The sequence below is a fragment of the Aedes aegypti genome, chromosome 2 (assembly GCF_002204515.2).
Source record: "Aedes aegypti strain LVP_AGWG chromosome 2, AaegL5.0 Primary Assembly, whole genome shotgun sequence".
Taxonomy (NCBI): domain Eukaryota; kingdom Metazoa; phylum Arthropoda; class Insecta; order Diptera; family Culicidae; genus Aedes; species Aedes aegypti.
Window position 1 is genome coordinate 241,047,252 of NC_035108.1, and position 19,918 is coordinate 241,067,169.

Genomic DNA, 19,918 nt, shown 5'->3' on the forward strand with positions numbered 1-19,918 from the left:
CCCGGAATTCAATCGGCCGGGTGCTATCGATATCATCCTAGGTGCAGACGTTTTTCTTGCACTTCTGGAAGGAGGACAAGTCAAAAACGAAAGCGGCCAAACGGTGGCCCAACGAACGATTTTCGGATGGATCGTTGCCGGACAATATGACGCGTCGGAAGTCATGCTTAACAACCACGCGGTCGTAAATCTGCATGTCGACCTTGATCTGAACCGCATCTTGCAGAAATTTTGGGAGCAGGAGGAGATTTCGAAGCCACTACCGCTTACTCCTTCTGAGCAGCAGGTCACCAAGTATTTCGGTTCGACCCTGCAACGAGACGAAACGGGTCGCTTCATCGTCAGACTTCCCTTTGATGATTCGAAGCCAGCGCTCGGCGATTCCCTCGCCGTAGCCACGAAGCGGATGAAGTCCATCGAGCGACGATTCCATCTGGATCCCGAGTTCAAGCGCCAGTACACTTCTTTCATGCACGAATATCAAAACCTTGGTCATATGGAAGAAGTTCCGGTGAGCAGATACAGAAGGACAGCAGCGAGTGCTATTATCTGCCACACCATGCGGTACTAAAATCGGATAGTTTGACTACAAAACTACGTGTCGTCTTTGACGCGTCCTGTGCGTCAACCTCAGGAGTCTCGCTGAACGATAAACTGCTAAACTGGACCTAACAACAACGCTGACCTTTTTGCTGTGGCATTGCGGTTCCGTTCCCATCGAATAGCCTTTTGTGCGGATGTAGCCAAAATGTACCGCCAGGTACTGGTGCATCCGGCGGACCGCGATTATCAACGCATTGTTTTCCGAGATGAACCAGATCAGCCTCTAAGACATTATCGGCTCTGTACCGTGACATACGGTACCAAGACTGCCCCGTTCTTGGCAATCGAGTCCATGAGAGAAGCAGCCAAACCCTACGAAGCGGTGTACCCCAAGGCGGTGGAAGCAATCAAGTTCGATTTTTACGTCGATGATTTTCTGTCGGGTGCCGACGACGAGGAGGAAGCAAGCCAGCTAAAGGACCAGGTAGTCGAAATCCTTTCGTCTGCTGGTTTCGAATTACGCAAATGGTCGTCTAACAACAAGAAGCTTCTACCGACTAACGACGAGGACGAAGCTTCATCAGTGCCAATGAAAATGTTGAATGATAGCGAAACAGTGAAGGCCCTCGGAATTAATTGGCACCCTTCCGAAGACGTATATGGATTCAAGGTCAACTTTTCTCCGCTCAGCATCAACACAAAGCGCCAGATGATTTCGGACTCAGCAAGACTATTTGACCCTTTCGGTTGGTTGGCTCCAGTAACGGTCAAGATTAAGATTCTCTACCAGCACCTTTGGCTATTCGACGTCTCTTGGGATGATCCTTTGCCAGCCGCCGTCGAAGCTGATTGGCAATCAGTGAAGGAGAGTTTGTCTCAACTCGAAGCCATCAGGATTCCACGTTGTATTTTCCCTAATCGTGGTCGCATTCAACTTCACGGGTTTTCCGATGCCTCCGAGCAGGCATACGCAGCAGTGGTATATGCGAGGACAACCGATGAACAAGGCGATGTGTCGGTAGTTCTAGTCGCTGCCAAATCACGGGTGGCACCAATCAAGCAAATTTCACTGCCCCGCCTGGAACTCAACGGTGCACATCTACTCGCGGATCTAATGCACCAAATCACGGAAGCTCTACCACACGTTCAGGTCGAGCATTGGGCGTGGACGGATTCTAGTATTGTTCTCCAGTGGCTGGCGTCCCATCCCCGAAAATGGAAAACCTTCGTGGCCAACCGCACTGCTGCTATACTAGAATACCTACCACGATGCTGCTGGCGCCACGTGTCTAGCAAGGACAACCCTGCAGATTTGGCATCGCGAGGTTTGTCACCTGCCGAATTAGTTCAAAACCAGTTATGGTTCCAAGGAGCACCGTGGTTGAAGGAAGACGAGTCCGAATGGCATCAAGACCCATCCCTGGAAGAGATCGACGAGGATGTAATGGAAGTCAAGCGTATCAAGTCACTGCACATCTCAACGACGAAGGTTTCTACAAGTTTCGAAATCGAGAAGCGACTTTTCGTCAAATTCTCCAGTTTTGCATTTATGGTTCGCTTGTTGGCTTGTGTACATCGGGCCATCCACAACTTCAAGGCCGTTGTGCGCAATAATGACATCGACGGTCGGCGCACCGGTGAGCGAACTGTAGATGAACTAAATCGAGCGAAGATTCAACTACTACAAGCCGCCCAACACGATGAGTATGGCCAAGAAATAGAGCTTCTGCGAAAGGGTAAGTCTTTGCAACCCAAACATATTCTTTCTGCTTTGCATCCCTTTCTGGACGCTGATGGAACTATGCGTGTGGGTGGGCGTCTCCAACACTCGGCCCAGCCATACGATAAGAAGCACCCCATCATTCTACCTCCAAAACATCGAGCTACCGAGCTTTTAGTGCGTGAGCTACACCTACGTAATCTCCATGCTGGATCGGCTCTCCTGGCAGCTACTCTTCGTCAGGAGTATTGGGTAGTCGGTTGCCAAACGGTCGTTCGTAAGGTGGTACAAGGCTGTACACGATGCGTACGTCTCAAGGGGAAGACGGCTGGTCAGCTGATGGGAAGCCTACCGCCAGCTAGAGTGCTGGCCACGAGAGCGTTCTCCCATGTTGGTGTGGACTATGCTGGTCCCGTAAGGCTTAAGGCAACGTGCGTCCGAGGAGTTAAAATCACCAAGGGGTATCTCGTAGTGTTCGTGTGCCTATCGACCCGTGCGGTGCACTTAGAAGTGGCAAGCGATCTTTCATCCGATACCTTTATCGGCGCTCTCAAGCGATTCATATCACGCCGTGGTTACCCAGTTGAGATTCGGTCGGACAACGGGACCAACTTTGTTGGTGCGGACCGTAAGCTACGAGAATTCGTGGAGCAAATTCTGACGCACAGCAAGGACGCAAGTCGCTACCTTTCAAATCTGGGAATCAACTGGGTCTTCAACCCCCCATCGGCGCCGCATATGGGCGGCATTTGGGAGGCCGCCGTACTAAGTGTTAAAAAGCATCTGGTAGCTGAACTTGGAGAATGGGCTATTACGTTCGAACATTTGTCAACTCTGCTATGCCAGATTGAGTCGTGCCTCAATTCACGGCCGTTGTGTCCATTGTCCACCGATCCTGACAGCGCCGAAGCTTTGACACCCGGACATTTTTTGATCGGGCAGCCCATCAATCTGGTTCCCGAGCCAAGTGTGAAGCATCTGCCAGCCAACCGGCTTGATCAATGGCAAGAGGTGCAGCAGCAAACCGAAAGAATTTGGAATCGATGGAAGGATGAATATCTGGCTAGTCTTCAACCACGAAGCAAGTGGCGTACCGCTCAACCGAATATCAACGTAGACCAACTTGTGCTAGTTAAGAACGATAATGCCCCGCCAGCGCAATGGGAGCTGGCACGTGTCGAGAAGATTCATCCTGATTCATCGGGAGCAGTTCGAGTGGTAACGCTACGCAGAGGTTCTACAGTATACCAGCGACCGATCCATAAACTCTGTGTGCTACCATTCGATTGTTGCCCCTTCGTGGCCTCAAGGCGGGGAGGATGTTCCGGCTTCGTATCGGCCCTCGTACGATCGCCGTATTATTTTCTATGCTATTACTTGTCACTAATGTATTTTCCACTGGGACTGAAAAAGCGCGGTAACCACCGCTTGTGAAAAGAAAAAAAAATTAAGTTTGTAGTCTGTCATCAACGTGAATAAACGTTTTTGTATTTGCTTTCCGAAGTCGCGTGCAATTTTACTTATATTTCCGGAAAACCCGCAGTCCAAGTCGCGTAGTGAATTTACAGTCCATTCCATGCCGAAACAATGTTCGAAAAAACTGCCCATATTGCCCCGAATGGCTCTTTTAAATTTCATCATTTCAGAAAGATGATGTTTGACTGTTATAATGTTCTTAAAAAATTATATCTTCTTGCACAGAGTGTTTATACATACTAATAACTTTAAAGCAGGTCCGTCTCACTCGGGCTCAGATTTGGTACCACTTCTAGTACTACATTTGCTCCCTCGGTAGTGCAAAAGGTACCCAAGTTTGACAGATCGCAGTACACTTTGCACGGCATTCTAGATTACCTTATGAGCCATAAAATTTTGGGCAACTGCAAGGGACATGGAGGTCTTTAATGTGTCTTTGTTTCAAGTGTAGTAACAACATAATTGAATTTTTAGATTATATGAGGAAATCAAAAATGGGGTGCTCATATCACCCCATCAGTAAAAAATCGACTTGAAAAATGACAAATTTTGAAAAATCAATCATTCATCTGTGAACTTTATAAGACAAAGGAAACCATTCGGATCTAGTGTATTCATCTAAAAATTGTTGGAAACATTCGAAAAATTCATAATATTTTCAGCACTTTTATCGACTTTTCCCTAAAGTGACCAAACTGCCCCACTTTCCCCTACTACTCTCTAGCTCTCTTACTCCAACTTTCTGATATTAAGGCTACATTATAGTCCATCTTTGATCAAAACTTTGGCTAATTCGTCTTTATTCTTCTGTAGATTTTGAATATTCAACTGGAACAATTTTATTTCATCTACCGGCATTTACCGTAAGGACGCCATTCACCGCTCATTTAACAGAGTTTCATCATGTTAAATTCTGTAAAAAATCAGTCGTTTGATATTTTTCATAACTTTTCGCAAGATAAACCATTTGATTTTGTAGGAAAAAAGTTGAAATGTGAAAAATGTATAATGATACCGGATGACATGTATGCCAATGATACAGGTTTAGGGCGCCATTCACCGCTCATCCTAAGAATGAGGCCCTATACACAGCACTAGTTGGAATCAATTTACTTTAATTAGCTGATTGTTATTTTTGTACTATAGTGCGACAACATATTTAACATTAGCAGGTAAGAAGCATTTTTTGATCTGCCATAGTAAAATCATTGTTGAACTCATATTAATTGCCTTAAACAGCCTAAAATTATTTTTTAGAAAAAAATGTATAAGATAAAATTTTATAAATTTCATTCTGATACAATCCTTTTTGGTATACCAATACAAGCTAATAACTTTTATAGTGAAAATTTGTTCAGATTTTTCCAAATAACTTAATGGGGCATGAGCGGTGAATGGCGTCCTTACGGTACTTACGATTGCATGTTAACTTTAGGCGATTCGGTCGTCGCGGCTTCTACTCCGGAACCTGCCGTGTTTTGCCACGCTTGCCGATGCATTGTGTTTTCTGGGGACGATCGTCATTCCTGCTGCTTCATCTTCGGCGACCCTGAAACCACGTTCATAACCGTGTTGGTGGTGTTGCTTGCGCTATTCCTCGATGCGTTGTACGAACCGTTCAAAATCCGATGCCTTGTACGTATTGAACAGAGCAACTCCGTTCCTCTCGTCGTCTTCGTTCGAATTCACCTTCTTATTTTTCGTTTCGGTTTTTGTGGACGGTACTGAAACGTATTTTTTGTTCTGTACTGAGCTCCTGCCATTTTGACGAAGGTAGTTGGGAGCGTCGTGTACTCATCGGCATTCTCCAATAAGTCGTACCGATTTTCGGTGAAGATTAGAAACTGCTCTTTCGCTTCCATGAAGGTGAACGTCGGTCATAATTGTCTTGATGTTTCTCCGTCGCTGTCTCTCAATGCACTGATTGATTGACTCTTTATGGGAAAATTCAGCCCGAGGCTGGTTCATCCCCGTTCGCACTGTTCGTCCGATGTCTTGTGATTTGAATCATCCTTGCAATACAGGCATCTAGCCTTGTTGGAGCAATCTCCTTTGTTCCTTCCGAGTGCGCGCATGTTGGTTATGTTCTGTTTATACTCCTCGACCTTTTACAGTACTTTTCCGAGTGACAGTTTGTTGATACGTAGTTGTCCGCCATCATCATCTCTGAGCTGCACGATCACGCGATACGACGATGTACAGTATTGGACAAAACATTTGCAACTTTTTCGATTTTCCATACAAAATGACCAACTTTGGTAAGCTATATCTTAGCTATTTATGGACCGATTTTAATGAAACTTTGGCAAAACATCAGACACAACTTGAATTTTAACATATATTTTTGAGTGATTTTTCCAATCACAAGGTCAAAAGCAGTAACGGTTTGACTAAAGTGAATTTTTTGACGATTTTTTATAAATGAAATAACTAAACATTTTGAAGGAATAGCTTCATGGTATCTTCAGCAAAGTTGTAGCTGTTAACGAGATGAACAATTTTGCTGAAAACAATTTGTGTGTGGAGCTTTTAGATTTTGAGATAAATTGTTTTGAATTTTTCGTCGAAAATTACACTTTAGGTAAACCATTATAACTTATAAACTCGTGATTGGAAAAATTATACAAAAATGTATGTTAGAATTCAAGTTACATCTGATGTTCTGTGAAAATTTCATTCAAATTGGTCCATAAACAACTGAGATCTAGCTTACCAAAGTTGGTCATTTTGTATGGAAAATCGAAAAAGTTGCACATGTTTTGTCCAATACTGTATCTTTTTGGCTATACTCGTAGGTTTGAAATTTTCATAGTGTTAGGGCTTGAATTCCCTCCCGAGTCGATACCCGGCGGGTCCGCCATCTTGCTTCCTTTTTCAACCACCAAATTTCACGACCCTTTTTCTTTCCTAATCACTTGAATTTTCAATTAAATCACGTAGTGAAATCACAACCGGTCCCTCAATAGTCAATTGATTCAACACAAATCAATTTTTCGTTAACAACTCTCTTCACGCGGATGAAAAAAAACACTCGTCACTGCAGAAACTTCCGTTCGCGGTGCGCTGGTAGCAATCAGAGAAAAAATGGTACATTTGATTCTGTTTTACACTCTAACAAATATCAATTCCAAAACTGGACATTTAATAATAATTCTTTCCACTTTTAGTGTAACAGCCAATCAATAGTAAGTCTGCAAGTTGTACATACTCCCGAAATTTGACTAGTAAGATTCGCGATTATATTTTCTAAACCAAATTTAACTGGATACCGTCGTTGGGGGGTGAGAATGGGTCAAAAAGCGATATGTACGATTTATTTATTGAATAACTATCGCAATTTCACTCCAATAAACTTCCAATTTGGTGTGTATGTACTTTGATGGTACATTAACAACTGTTCAAAAAATTAAAGAAAAATATTAATTCACAGTGGCACTACAAATGAATGAAAAGTGACCTAATCTCACCCCATAGAGGTACAAGTATGATAAACCCACTTTAAAGAACGATTATACTAAAAAATTGAAGAGCTATGAGAAAAAATATGTAAACCCAACATTCATCGTCAAGTTTTCATAAATTTTCTTTTTATTTCCTCAAATTGTCTTCAAAGTCTCATCCCCATTGTCATGAAGCCTATTCGATTTTCTCAAAGGTGTACTAAAACAGTGATTATTTTGAATTTTCGCAAATAGTTAAATTTCGGTGCGACATTCGACTATCAATACATTTCAAGCAGATGTTGACGTCATAATCCCGGTATTTCAGCGATCCAACTCATTTGTACTTCCGTGAGATGTTTCTATAATATGAAAACACTGATAAATAATAGAATTCAAAAAAAAAAAAAAAAACCATTTGACTAAATTTTACGATGTTGCTGCGCACGAAACAGTTGCTGGTTGGTAAGTTGTCAAAATGCGTTGCATTGTTATAGAATGCACGGAATACTCAAGTAGATTTGTTTGATGTCTCACAGATGCTGTATTTAGAAAGAATAAACACATCTTAATGAAAAAAGGGAACACCCAGCACCGCAAAATGTCAAAAATGTGGACTTGTAATTTCATTTACTATCGTTCTTGCTTGACCCAATCTCACCCCCATTTATGATGTTTTAGACACCGCACCGAAAAAAAATATTTTTTTTGTGGAAAAATCAAATAGATTACAGAAAGTACGTTTGAAGTTTAATGAAAAGACTATCAACCTTCTACTAATATAACGATAGAGGTTAAAGTACATGCGTTATACTTTCCACAGGAGAAATTTAATGTTGTAAATTTTATCTAGTTTTAACATACAAGTTTATTGATATAGTAAACAAAAACTATTATTTCTTAATATGTATTTTGTGATGAATTACGTGTTATAATATGTTTCCTAACATATGAATTAATATTTTAAGTAATATCAGCGTTATTAGCTGAAATATTTCAAAAATCATATTTTTCCGTTTTGACCCAATCGCACCCTCTAGACTCATTGTCACCACCATCGACGGTACCTAATTCTTCTGCAATTACCACACTCCAGTCTGTGCCATTTCTTGCATATCGAGTGTGTAAGGCCGAGATGTATCAGTAATATATTTTGTGGACAAAGAAAATCTATTAAACTGTAGCGTTATGGGGTTTTGATGAATGCTTCTTATCAATAGGGCGATAGTTTGAGTTTGTACGCAATAAAGTAGCAGAAGCCATTTTGTACATATGTTACAAAAGTTGCGCAAGGGTACCAAGCGTTCACTGGATCGTTGAGCTATGTGTATGGGTTTATACATATGCAAATGGTTTATACGAACCTTATCTAATTGGGTTAGGTCCAAATTGAGAGTTTTTTAGCATATTCGTCGACTGTTTCAAAGCAATTTAGTTAGAACGCAAAGCCGCGGGAAACTCACTGGACAGCACAAGGGGTTATCAACAGAATACTTTTATTCCACTCGGAACGAAATCAAACAATTGAAACAATGGCGTAAATGAGGAGCAACATTAAAGAGTTATGGAAGGCGCCAGCCACTACACAGAAAAAAAAACTGCTAGTAATTCTACTCACGTCATAAACCGGCTTGAAATGTCGGAACTCGGGCCTTGGGGAGATATTACTGAACTTGCGAAGAGGCGTAGCGAGCCCGTGAATCCGACGTTCCTCGTCATTCTTGCGGGCGAATGGGGTTTTCGATCAATGTTTGATTCGTGTGAAGTTGGATCGAATTGATTTGCATGGCGTGATAACAGAGAGGCGTTTTCGAAATTGTTTATAGGGCGTGAACGGGTTTCACGTGATTTTTCGATAATTGCGTTTTTGGTTTGGTGGGATGGAGGCGTAGAAATAAGAAAATATTCTCTATTAATCAACTTGCTTTTGAGCTATTTTTCTACTTCTATGAACTGTGAAAACTCATGCAATATTTAACCTTGGATATTACTGTTTTCCAACATAGTTCATGCAAGCAAATGATAGCTACACTACTTACCAGTTCTGCAGTTGACTGAGGCCTCATTGGAAGACTGCGATGCTCCGGGGTATGGATTTCATAGTCACTCCGATGTGTTGAAAGCTTTCCTTCCATTTCGTTCGGGCCTACAATGCTGAGATCGGAGGCAAACCGTTTCTTCGGAATAACCGTTGAAAGGTCGGTAGCCTTCAAGCTGGAACTGCGCGAGGCGTGCAGATCTTCATCCGCAGAAAAGAACGCCTCCGAGGGATTCTCCGATGTTAGCGACACTGTCCGCTGCACGTCACGTATGATGACTTCCTCTGGCGGCACCTTGGGACTCAGCGAGTGCTCTGAGTCCGACTCCAGGGGATGTGGCTGAGGTGCCGAGTGGGACAGTTCTGTGGGTTCTTCCGAAACGCTTACTGTGTCCTCGCCCTGGAAGTACTCCATTGTGAGACGCGAATCGGAAGCACTCGTTTTCGGTGCCTGCACTTTGATGGCTTTGGGGGTGAGCAGGCGAGATTCCGAATCTTGCCGCATGGAGGTGCATATTTTGGGATTGTTCGCTTTCGGACTAGACTCGAGTAAGCGGTAGTATGGGACGTCATGGGATATGGTGTTTTGTCTGAAACAGATTGAGATTATTGGATGAATTTTGTAAATAGTGTGGGCCATTTGACATGAAGCCATTTTGCATTATAGAAAATTGTAGAATAGTTGGTTCATCTGGCATGATGGATGTTTGGAATTGCTTTGAAACATGTTTTATCAGTAAGAAAATAAGCATGGAGTAAATACCATAAAAGCAGCCGCTGATGACCTGCATGTGTGTTTCTGCAAACCTAGAGCGTCTGCACTCCATGTTAGGAGCAGCTCACAACAGCAACTGTTACCCATGTCAGGGGCGGCTGATCATCGTCCAATTGGCATAGAAGGACTCTAAGCTAAACTGTGCACTATGACAGAGCTGCGACAACACGCATGAGCTGGGAACAGCTTTTATAGTGATGGGTAATATGCAGAGGCGCGTAATCGGGTGGTGGCCGATCAATGAGAGAATGTGCAAGCTCGAACGCGAATATGACAGCTGCCCAAGCCACGGTGTCAACATCATCATAGGAGATCTAAACGCTCAGGTTGGCCAGGAGGAAAATTTCAGACCGACTATTGGAAAGTTCAGCGCCCACCGGTTGACGAACGAAACAGGCTTACGACTAATTGATTTCGCCGCCTCCAAGAATATGGCCATTCGAAGCACCTACTTCCAGTACAGCCTTCCATACCGATACACCTGAAGATCACCACAACAGACAGTGGGACGGAGTCGACGGAACGATTGATTCGATGAGGAATGTAGGCAGATTCTGGATGAGAAGAGTGCAGCGCGGGAGGTTATGCTGCAGCAATGGACCCGGCAGAACGTGGAGCGTTATAGACGGAAACGGCAAAAGAAGGCACAATCTGGGAAACAGAACAGCTACCGGAGGAGTGGAAGGAAGGGGTAATATGCGTCTACAAGAAAGGCGACAAGTTAGATTGTGAGAACTTTCGAGCGATCACCATTCTAAATGCGGCTTGCAAAGTATTATCCAAGATTTCCGCCGTCTGTCACCTGTAGTAAACGAGTTCGTGGGAAGTTATCAAGCCGGCTTCGTTGACGGCCGATCGACAACGGATCAGATCTTTACTGTACGGTAAATCCTCCGAAAATGTTGTGAATACCGGGTCCCAACGCATCAGCTTTTCATCGATTTCAAGACAGCATACGATAGTATAGACCGCGTAGAGCTATGGAAAATCATGGACGAGAACAGCTTTCCCGAGAAGCTCAAATTTTGTGAAGTTTCAGGCGAACATTCCAGCTCGTTTGGATCCCGCCGGTGACTACGACAAGGTGATGGACTTTCGTGCCAGTTGTTCAATATTACGCTAGAAGGTGTTATGCGGAGAGCCGGGGTACGATTTTTACGAGATCCAGTCAATTCGTTTGCTTCGCGGATGATATGGACATTGTCGGCCGAACATTTGAAAAGGTGGCAGACCTGTACACCCGCCTGAAACGCGAGGCAGCGAAGGTTGGACTGATGGTGAATGCGGCCAAGACAATTACATGGTAGCTGGTGGGGCCGAGCGTGACAGGGCTCGCATAGGTAGCAGTGTTACGATAGACGGGGATACGTTCGACGAGTTCGTCACCCTTGGATCCTTGCTGACGGCTGACAATAACGTTAGCCGTGAAATACTGAGGCGCATCATTAGTGGAAGTCGGGCCTACTATGGCCTACACAAGAAGCTGCGATCAAAAAAGGTTCACAACCGCACCAAATGTAACATGTATTTTTTTTATTAATAGTAGGGTACAAAAAAGCTTCAAAAGCCTGGCCTGTTGTGTGTTCGCATGGTGGGACTCACGTTAGGCGTGCTTAACCCCTCTACCGGCAGCTTCATTTTTCACCGCTAAAAAAATATTCAAATCGCGATAACTTTTTTGTTTCTCGATATTTTTGCGCCATTTTTTCACAAGATCTCAAAAAACTTATCAAGTTAAGAATTCGTGGCGATATTAATAATTGCTGATCTTGTTTTGAAAATATTCCGATGTTTCTTGGAGGACCGAAATTCTTCATATAAAATGTTTTTGGCGGCTATTTTGTGTTTGGCCAATTTAAATAAAAAATAAAATATGTTCTATACAATGACAGGTAATAAGGAGCTACTCTGAAAAAATCATAAAAATCTGTTCAGTATTCTTCGAGAAATCTAAAAATTACGAAATGAGGTTTTTTAGAGTTTTTAAGATTTTTATTTGTCCAGCGCGGTACCAGAAACATAAATGCTCATTACTCAAAGACGGCTGCACCAATATGCTTATTTTTTCACAACATACTCGCATTAATGTATCATTCCGTGGAATCAGGGCTGGTAGCGGTCAGGCAGCAAAATAATAGTGACTTTAATGACCAAAATTATCAAAAAAGTGACCTAAAAGTGACTTCAAAACTAAAGTTACGAGATGAGTATTAGCTTGATATGGATTACAATTTTATATTGAGGATTTCAATCGAAAAAAAAACAAAAAGTATCAAACACATAAACTCATGAGGAACTTACTGGCAACAATTCATTGAAGTTTTTGAAGCAGAAAAATTACTACGAATTAGTTGAAACATTTCTTTAAAATGTGTTGAATAATTCAAAGGAAAATTGTTGATTGTAGAAACAATTGTGGCAAAAATCATGAACAAAATATTCTGAAAAAAATATCTTTATAGAATTCAATATTCTAAAGCCAACAAAAAATAGGAACTCAGGCTAAATGTGTGGCAGACTTTCTGTAGAATTAAACCCTTCCATCCAAATGAACAACTGCAGAACACAATTGATTTTTGACAAACTCGAGATAAACGAGAATGTTTTGCATAAGGAATTAAAGAAAATTTTTACATTTTTCGTTGGAAATGTCTACGGAATGTTCATCTTCCAGAAAGTTGCCCGGGAGTTCCTATTATTCTTGAGTCAAGAATCTGGACATTTTGAATTCAGAATCGCACTATAGTTGTCTTTATACTAACAAATATTTATTACACTTTTTTATATTAAACTTTGGGAGGGATTATTAGAGTATGTTTAAAACTACAAATGAACTTTAACACTTCACTTTTTGCAAAAAAATAAAATACTAAAATCACTAAGGTGAGCAAATACCTTTAAACTCTAATACGTGTTGCTTATCTTGACAGATAGGCCTATTTCGTCTGCGACTTACAGACTTCTTCAGTGCTCGACTTTTTTTTTTGCAAAAAGTGAAGTGTTAAAGTTCATTTGTAGTTTTAAATATTTATTTTTTGGTTTGTATTTGAAGAGCTAACCCAGTCTGAAATTTCATTATCATCAGATCACGAAAATAGTGACTTTAGTGACCTTTTTTCAAAAAAAAGTGACTTTAGTGACTTTTTGTTGGAAATAGTGACTTTTTAGTGACCAGTTCAAAAAAAGTGACCAAGTCACTAAAAAGTGACTTGATACCAGGCCTGCGTGGAGTGAATATCCGAATACGATAAAAATTCTGTTGCCTGAGATATTTAAGTGGGTTATGGCTACGCGTCGGTCCCCCAAGGAATTTTGGAATATCTCCGAATCCAGATGACTAATTATCAAAATCAACACATGTTCCTAAAATAGAAGACTTTTTTGAAGGCATGTAAACAATGGTGCAAAAATATCGAGAAACAAAAATGTTATCGCGATTTGAATATTTTTTTAGTGTTAAAATATGAAGCTGCCGGTAGAGGGGTTAACCACTAAAAAACTTTTCCTGCTGCTCCTGTGCCTCGATCCCCCCGGAACTACATAAGGCAACTTCATCGGGGAAGGGCTGTGCTCAGGTTCTTCGTCAATCTCAGCCTTTAGCTGTTCTGCATGTTCGCTGTTGAAGCTTAATGTCGTCAAAAACGCTGCTCACTACGACATTTATAAGGTATCTCTGCGACTACTCGTTTTGCCCAATTGGCGATTGAAGATCTCGCCGGGGCTTTGGACAGCTTTCTGTGCGACGACGCATACTTTCCTTGGATTGGCCACGCGTCAGAGCCCAGTGAACTTCCACTGGACGCTGAAGTACACTCTACGACGACTCGTTCTCCGCTGCTGCTGTTCGAGCTCTCCTGGTTGACCAGTTGGATACCGAGGTCGGTCCAGCGATTCCGGTTGGAGGATGACTTCCGGTTCACTGGCGCCCCGACGACCCAAAACTGGTTTGTGACAATCGATGCTACTCGGCCTAGTGCTCAATGGTGACGCTAGCCTACTCCGGCTACGCGCTTCATCATGCTTCGATACTGGCCGGTGGAGTGTCGAAGTCGGTCCAGCGATTCCGGTTGAAGGATGGCTTCCGGTTCACTGGCGCTCCGACGACTCATGCCGGTGATACGCTACGTACTACTCAGAGTAGTCCCCAGCGGTGGATTTCCTACTCCGACGAAGATTTCACCGGCGGCGGAAGATTTTTCGAACCGATGCTATCCGGGCAGATGCCGAGGTTGGTCCTGCGATTCCGGTGGATGGAAAATTCCGGTTCACATGCGCCCCGACGACCATTTGCCGGTGGTGTTTCGCGAATTACTCAGCTAGACCCCACCTTTGGTAAGGCCGGACAATGTGGAGACTCTGCGTGTCCGAATCTGTGCAGATATTTCCGGAAGCATCCATGGCCTGACAAAAACTGAGTCAGGCAGAAGTTAACTTCGCCATGTTTCCTCGACGTCCACACCACACGTTAGGAATTAGTCTGTGCGTCCACCTTCCTTTCTCCGAGTTATTCCACTCCTGCTGACACCTCGCCATTGTATCCATTCTGATGGTATTCCTCACATTCCTTGTGTCCCTTTGGTGGTACCATGCTATGTCCTCAGCCAGAGTGATGCAGATGGGGACCATTTCAGCGATAACGCACACTGCCTCCGACGATATAGTGCTGTAGGCACTCGCCACCCGTATAATCAAGAGCCGGAACGTATCTGCCAGCTTCTCTCGGTTACGTTTGGTTCCTAACGCTGCAGCCTAAGCCTCAGTATAGACGTCAGAAGACGCCTCGTACTGATACTAGCTACAGTGTTAGCTGCTTTTGCTGCCTTTTCGCAGGCATAGTTTACGTGGTTTTTGAAGTTTAGCCTGTCGTCGACCATTACTGCAATGTGCTTTTAAGAGCGCTTAGATGAAATTGTGTGTCTCCGACGTTGATCTCGAGCTGTTGAACCGCCTTGCAGTTGCTGACCAGCACCACCTCTGTTATGTGATGAGCCAACTGCAGCTTGACTCCAGTCGTCCAAGATTTAATGATGTCTAGTGATTCCGCCGTCAGCATCTCCACCTCTCCCGCAGTCTCGCCAGTTACCGCAAGAACGACGTCATCTGCGAACCCGACGATCTCGACCCCATTCGGCAGAGTCAAGGTTAGCACTCCATCATGTACCATGTATAAAACACTCATAAGGCCGATAGTCCTCTACGGGCATGAAACGTGGACGATGCTCGAGGAGGACTTGCAAGAACTTGGAACGTCTTCGAACGTCGGGTGCTTAGGACGATCTTTGGCGGTGTGCAGGAAAACGGTGTGTGGCGGCGAAGGATGAACCACGAGCTCGCTGAACTCTTCGGCGAACCCAGTTTCCAAAAGGTGACCAAAGCTGGAAGGATACGATGGGCAGGACGTGCTGCAAGAAGGCCGGACAGCAACCCTGTAAAGATGGTGTTCGCTTTGGATCCGGTTGGTACAAGAAGGCGTGGAGGGCAGCGAACTAGGTGGGTGGATCAAGTGAGTATCGATTTGGCAAGCGTGGGGCAGAACCGATGGTGGAGAGATGCGGCCACTAACCGAGTATTGTGGCGTGAAATTGTTGATTAAATGTTATCTGTTTAGATGTTAACTAAATAAATGAAATGCTTAAAATATATATAAATGAATAATAGTCCGGGCCTTTTTTTCATCGATATAACCACTAGAGAACCCGTATCATTGGACCATTAAGTTTTAGTCTCTAATCTAGGCATTTGACGGCTTAATCTTCAAGATTTTAAATGCCTATGATTCTTTAAAATCAATTATAACTAATTGATAGTTGTAGAAGAAATCAAATAAAACTTAGCTTTGTCAAAACTCTAAATTATCGCAGAATTGATTAAAATTATGTTAATGACCCACCTACTTCACAGTTCAAAATTAGTCAGATGAACCTAACTTTTCACACAGATCGAAACCATATCAAATGGCAATCTATATGCCAGGCGCTTTAAAAGTTACATACCTTGCACTAGTGTAGGAGAAACGCCTCCCGCGGCTCCGATCGGCACTGAGAGGTGACCCGCCACAGTCCTTCTCCTTAACCCGTTCCAGCGATGATTTCCCCGACTTATCCCCACCACTTCGAATCATCGTACTGTTAGGTGACACGTCACACTGTTTCTGCGTCATGAAAGCTTCATGTTTCGGCGGTAGCGGAGATTTGGAATCCGTCGGGCAGTGTCGAGTGCTTCGAAGATTGGGCTTCCCAACATAGTCGTAGCACTCCTGAAGCGACACTGGTTGCATGCTGTAGGGCGGCGTATGGAACACCAGCTGGTCTTCGTGGAGCAAGCTTTGACCGAAACCGTACTCGCGAGGATTCGGGTGAATGTGATACCGGGCAATGTTGATGAAGTCTTGCAGATCTTGAGCAGATGGTTTGAAGAATCGCGCTCCATTGCGATTGGATCCAAAGAAAGCACACCCTCCAACGCAGCCACAACGTATCGGGTCGCTGGTATTGGCCCATAGGAACCACAGTTTCTTGTTGCGCTCGTCGTGTAGTTTCAAGTAACTGGAAGATAGGAAACAAATATTAGAAATTTCTACAATTTACTAGGGTAGTTCTCGCTCAAACAATGCAGCTATCGTCACATATCTTTAGAAGTTACTGTTCACTAAACTATACTAAAGCTAGAAGAGAAGCGTTTTGGTTAACCATCTCTATCGCATGGTCACTGGTGATCCACCGATTTTCGACGAACGCTACCTAAACCAATATAGGAGAGTCACCTTTGCCAGGAACACGCAAAAATTGATAGCGGCTTTCAAGTTTGCACCTTCATTAAAAAAAACTGAATAGCGACAAAAGATTTGAATTTTAACGATGCGTGCTGATGGCGGACTGTTTTCAGCGAGCATTATTCACAGTTAGAAAAAAAACTTACTTGTGCTGCACCAGATGGAGACAGTGCTCCGGTATGGGCAAAGCCGAAGCCGCTTCAATGATGACGGGACCCAAAGACAAGCAGCCTACCTCGAGCCACGGTTCCGTCGAGTCAATGTCCCTGTTGCTGTTCCGATTGGTTGAATGTATCGAAGCATAGATTTCCTCCTTTTCCCGCCGGAAGTGATCCGACTCGTGGCTTCGTCGATTCGGCAGCGATCCGTACTGGTCCTCTTTGGAATCTCGACGATGGCCATGGTAAGAGGGTATTTGCTGCTGGTGTTGTTCGGACACTTTCTTTGGTTTGGTACCGGCATCGTCGCCCCTTTTGTAAAGGGGATTCGTGTCGTCCTTTTGATCCGATTCATGCTTTAGAGAGTTTTGATGCCGAATCTTGGCCGACCGATTGCTGCCGGTTGTGTTGGTGTTACTGTGGGAGTTTCCGTTACTGTGACTGAAGTGACCTCCTGTAGAGACAAACTGCCGCAGCAGAATGGTTGGAATCAGTCCCGTAACACCGGATTTCACCTGCTGACCATGGAGATTGCAGGTAGCAATCCGAATGGGGGAGATCCACGTGTGCATTGCTGTGCCGTTTTCGATGAGGTAGAAATCGACCGCATCGATTGCCACTCTAGTCATACGGTACTTGATGTCTTCAGTCGATGGGCAGCGATACTTGGCATCCTCTTTGCTATGAGGACACAAGTTGGTGGCGATGCCGTGATGGCAATAGCGAACGGTTTTCGGTGATTTGAGTTCGTTTTCCGAATCCATCGTGAGGAATGCCAACGTTTCCAAACCCGTTACGACATTGCACAGCTGAGGTAGGGTCATCTTGCCCGACAGCTTCCCAAGTTGGACCTCCAATAGCCAGGCATATTCCAGTGTCTCTTCCTCAAGTTGACGACCTTCGTTGCTGAACATGGCATGACCTCGCACCTGGACAGCGGATAGCAGCAAGTGTCCCTGTTTCAGATGCTTGTCCTTCGAAGGCCGAATCGAATTGTCCGACGAAATGAGGAACGACGGGCTAACCAGCACTTGAAGTTCCGTTTCATGGAAACGCTTTTTCATCTCAAATCCAAGCCTCTCTATCAGAACCACTGGACAAGGCGGATCATTCTCGTTGCAATTTTTGATCACGTGCGCCTGCAGATCGTGTATCGTGACATTCACAATCACTTCCAACGGTCGGTACAATCTAGGATCGAAACGTTTGGGCTTTTCGTCAGCGTTACAACTTGTTTCCGAAACCGATTTGTTCGGGTCGTCTTTGGAGCTGGTCGATTTTGTTGTTGTTCCACCACTTCGACCCGTTGCACTGGATTTGGAGTTTGAGTTTTCCATGTCCGTGAACGATTGATCCTCGCCGAAGATGTTCTCCTTCAGATGGATGAAGTTCCGCAAAATAGCACCATATGCGAGCATCACGGAGGATCCAATCTCGACATCCACCGAAACCTACAAAAAAAAAAACATATTGAGTTGGGACGATTTAATGGAAACTTTAACTGCTATAATGTTATTCGATTTGACCTCGTTCTTTGTAATTTAGACATGTTTAAGGTGAATCGAGACCAGACCCCAAACTTTCAAGAGCACAAATCTATAAAACCAAATGTCCGTTTAAGCTAAAAACATGATCGTTTCGCCTTTCGCTAGTGGTGACCAATCAAGTTTTTAGGCACCTGGCGACACCCGAGTGGCGATGCCTGCTCCCAAATAGACCACGTGCTGGTTGATGGGCGACATTTCTCAGATGTCATAGATGTCAGGATCTTCCGAGGCCCTAATATCGACTCGGATCATTATCTCGTTGTGGCTAGAATTCTGGCGCGGTTATGCAGCGTCACGAGTTCCAGAACAGACAGAACGCTGCGCTTCAATATACAACGCTTGTCGACTGATGGGATAGCTGCACAGCTAGACGAGCAGTTGGGAAGAAACAACGTTGCTGGAGACGTCGACAGCATGTGGGACCGTATCAACGAAGCTGTTACAACAACGGCGCGGGTAGTGATTGGCACTGGTCAACGACGAAGACGAAACGACTGGTTCGATGAAGAGTGCCAGAGAGTGACAGACATGAAGAATGTCGCCAGAAGCCGTATGCTTGTGGCTGGTATCCGACAGCACAGAGAGCGATACAGGGCAGCGAGACCGGAGAAAAGGGCCTTTTACAAACTATGTAACCAGCTTAGGTCCCGCATCTTGCAAACGGAAACAAAATTCGCCCTATATAAAACATTGATTTTTCCGGTGGCTCTCTACGGGCACGAAGCGTGGACGTTGAAAAAGGCAAACCGAAAAGCTTTCGGTGTTTTCGAGCGTGAAGTGCTGCGGATAATACTCGGCGGGAAACTCGAAAATGGTGTGTGGCGCAGACGCATGAATCACGAGTTGTATCAAGTGTACAAAGATGCGAAATTATCAAGCGTGTAAAATACGGCAGACTTCAGTGGGCTCGTCACTTCGTGCGAATGTCGAAAGAAAGAATTACGAAAATAATTATCAGCAGGGAACTATGTAGAGGTCGGCGGCTTCTGGGAAGACCATGAATACGCTGGCTGTACGCAGTGGTAGAGGACCTGGCGACCCTAAACGTTCGGGGCAACTGAAGAAGTTTTGCCCAAGACCGACGAAGATGGAGCTCTACAATACGCTACGCTGTAGCCATCAAGGTATCAAGGTAGGTGTGGGAAATCTGTTTGTTGCTCCGGGTGAGAATATTCCCGATCGTTGAGATGCGTCCGATGGCCAGCCGACGAAAGAGGAAAAGTCATGGCCTGCCATGCGCTGGTTGGCAATGGACAAGTGCACGCATTCACTCGTTGACGTTTGAGCGGTGCCATGTTATTTATGTGACTATGGACCGGTGCACGAGTTCACTATTTGACTTTTGAGCGGTGCCGTGTTATTTACGTGACCATGGTAACAAGTGAATCCAGCACCGCTCAAACGTCAAATTAATGAACTCGTGCAAAGGTCCATGGTAACCAGTGAATT

General features: G+C 44.2%; 1 protein-coding gene across 7 annotated transcripts in view; it reads right to left on the minus strand.

Moving 5' to 3' along the window:
* LOC5571145 (uncharacterized protein KIAA1109) overlaps positions 1-19,918 on the minus strand; it is a 113,700-nt gene that overhangs the window by 74,674 nt on the left and 19,108 nt on the right. For 6 of the 7 annotated variants that reach the window (XM_021844587.1, XM_021844584.1, XM_021844582.1 and 3 more), the window contains exons 4-7: positions 16,911-18,373; positions 15,986-16,537; positions 9,219-9,807; positions 8,798-8,899 (exon numbers count right to left, since the gene is read on the minus strand). In XM_021844587.1, coding sequence (XP_021700279.1) covers positions 8,798-8,899; positions 9,219-9,807; positions 15,986-16,537; positions 16,911-18,373 — 2,706 coding nt within the window. The remainder of the gene's footprint in view (positions 1-8,797; positions 8,900-9,218; positions 9,808-15,985; positions 16,538-16,910; positions 18,374-19,918) is intronic. The other variant, XM_021844583.1, reaches the window with a different exon arrangement.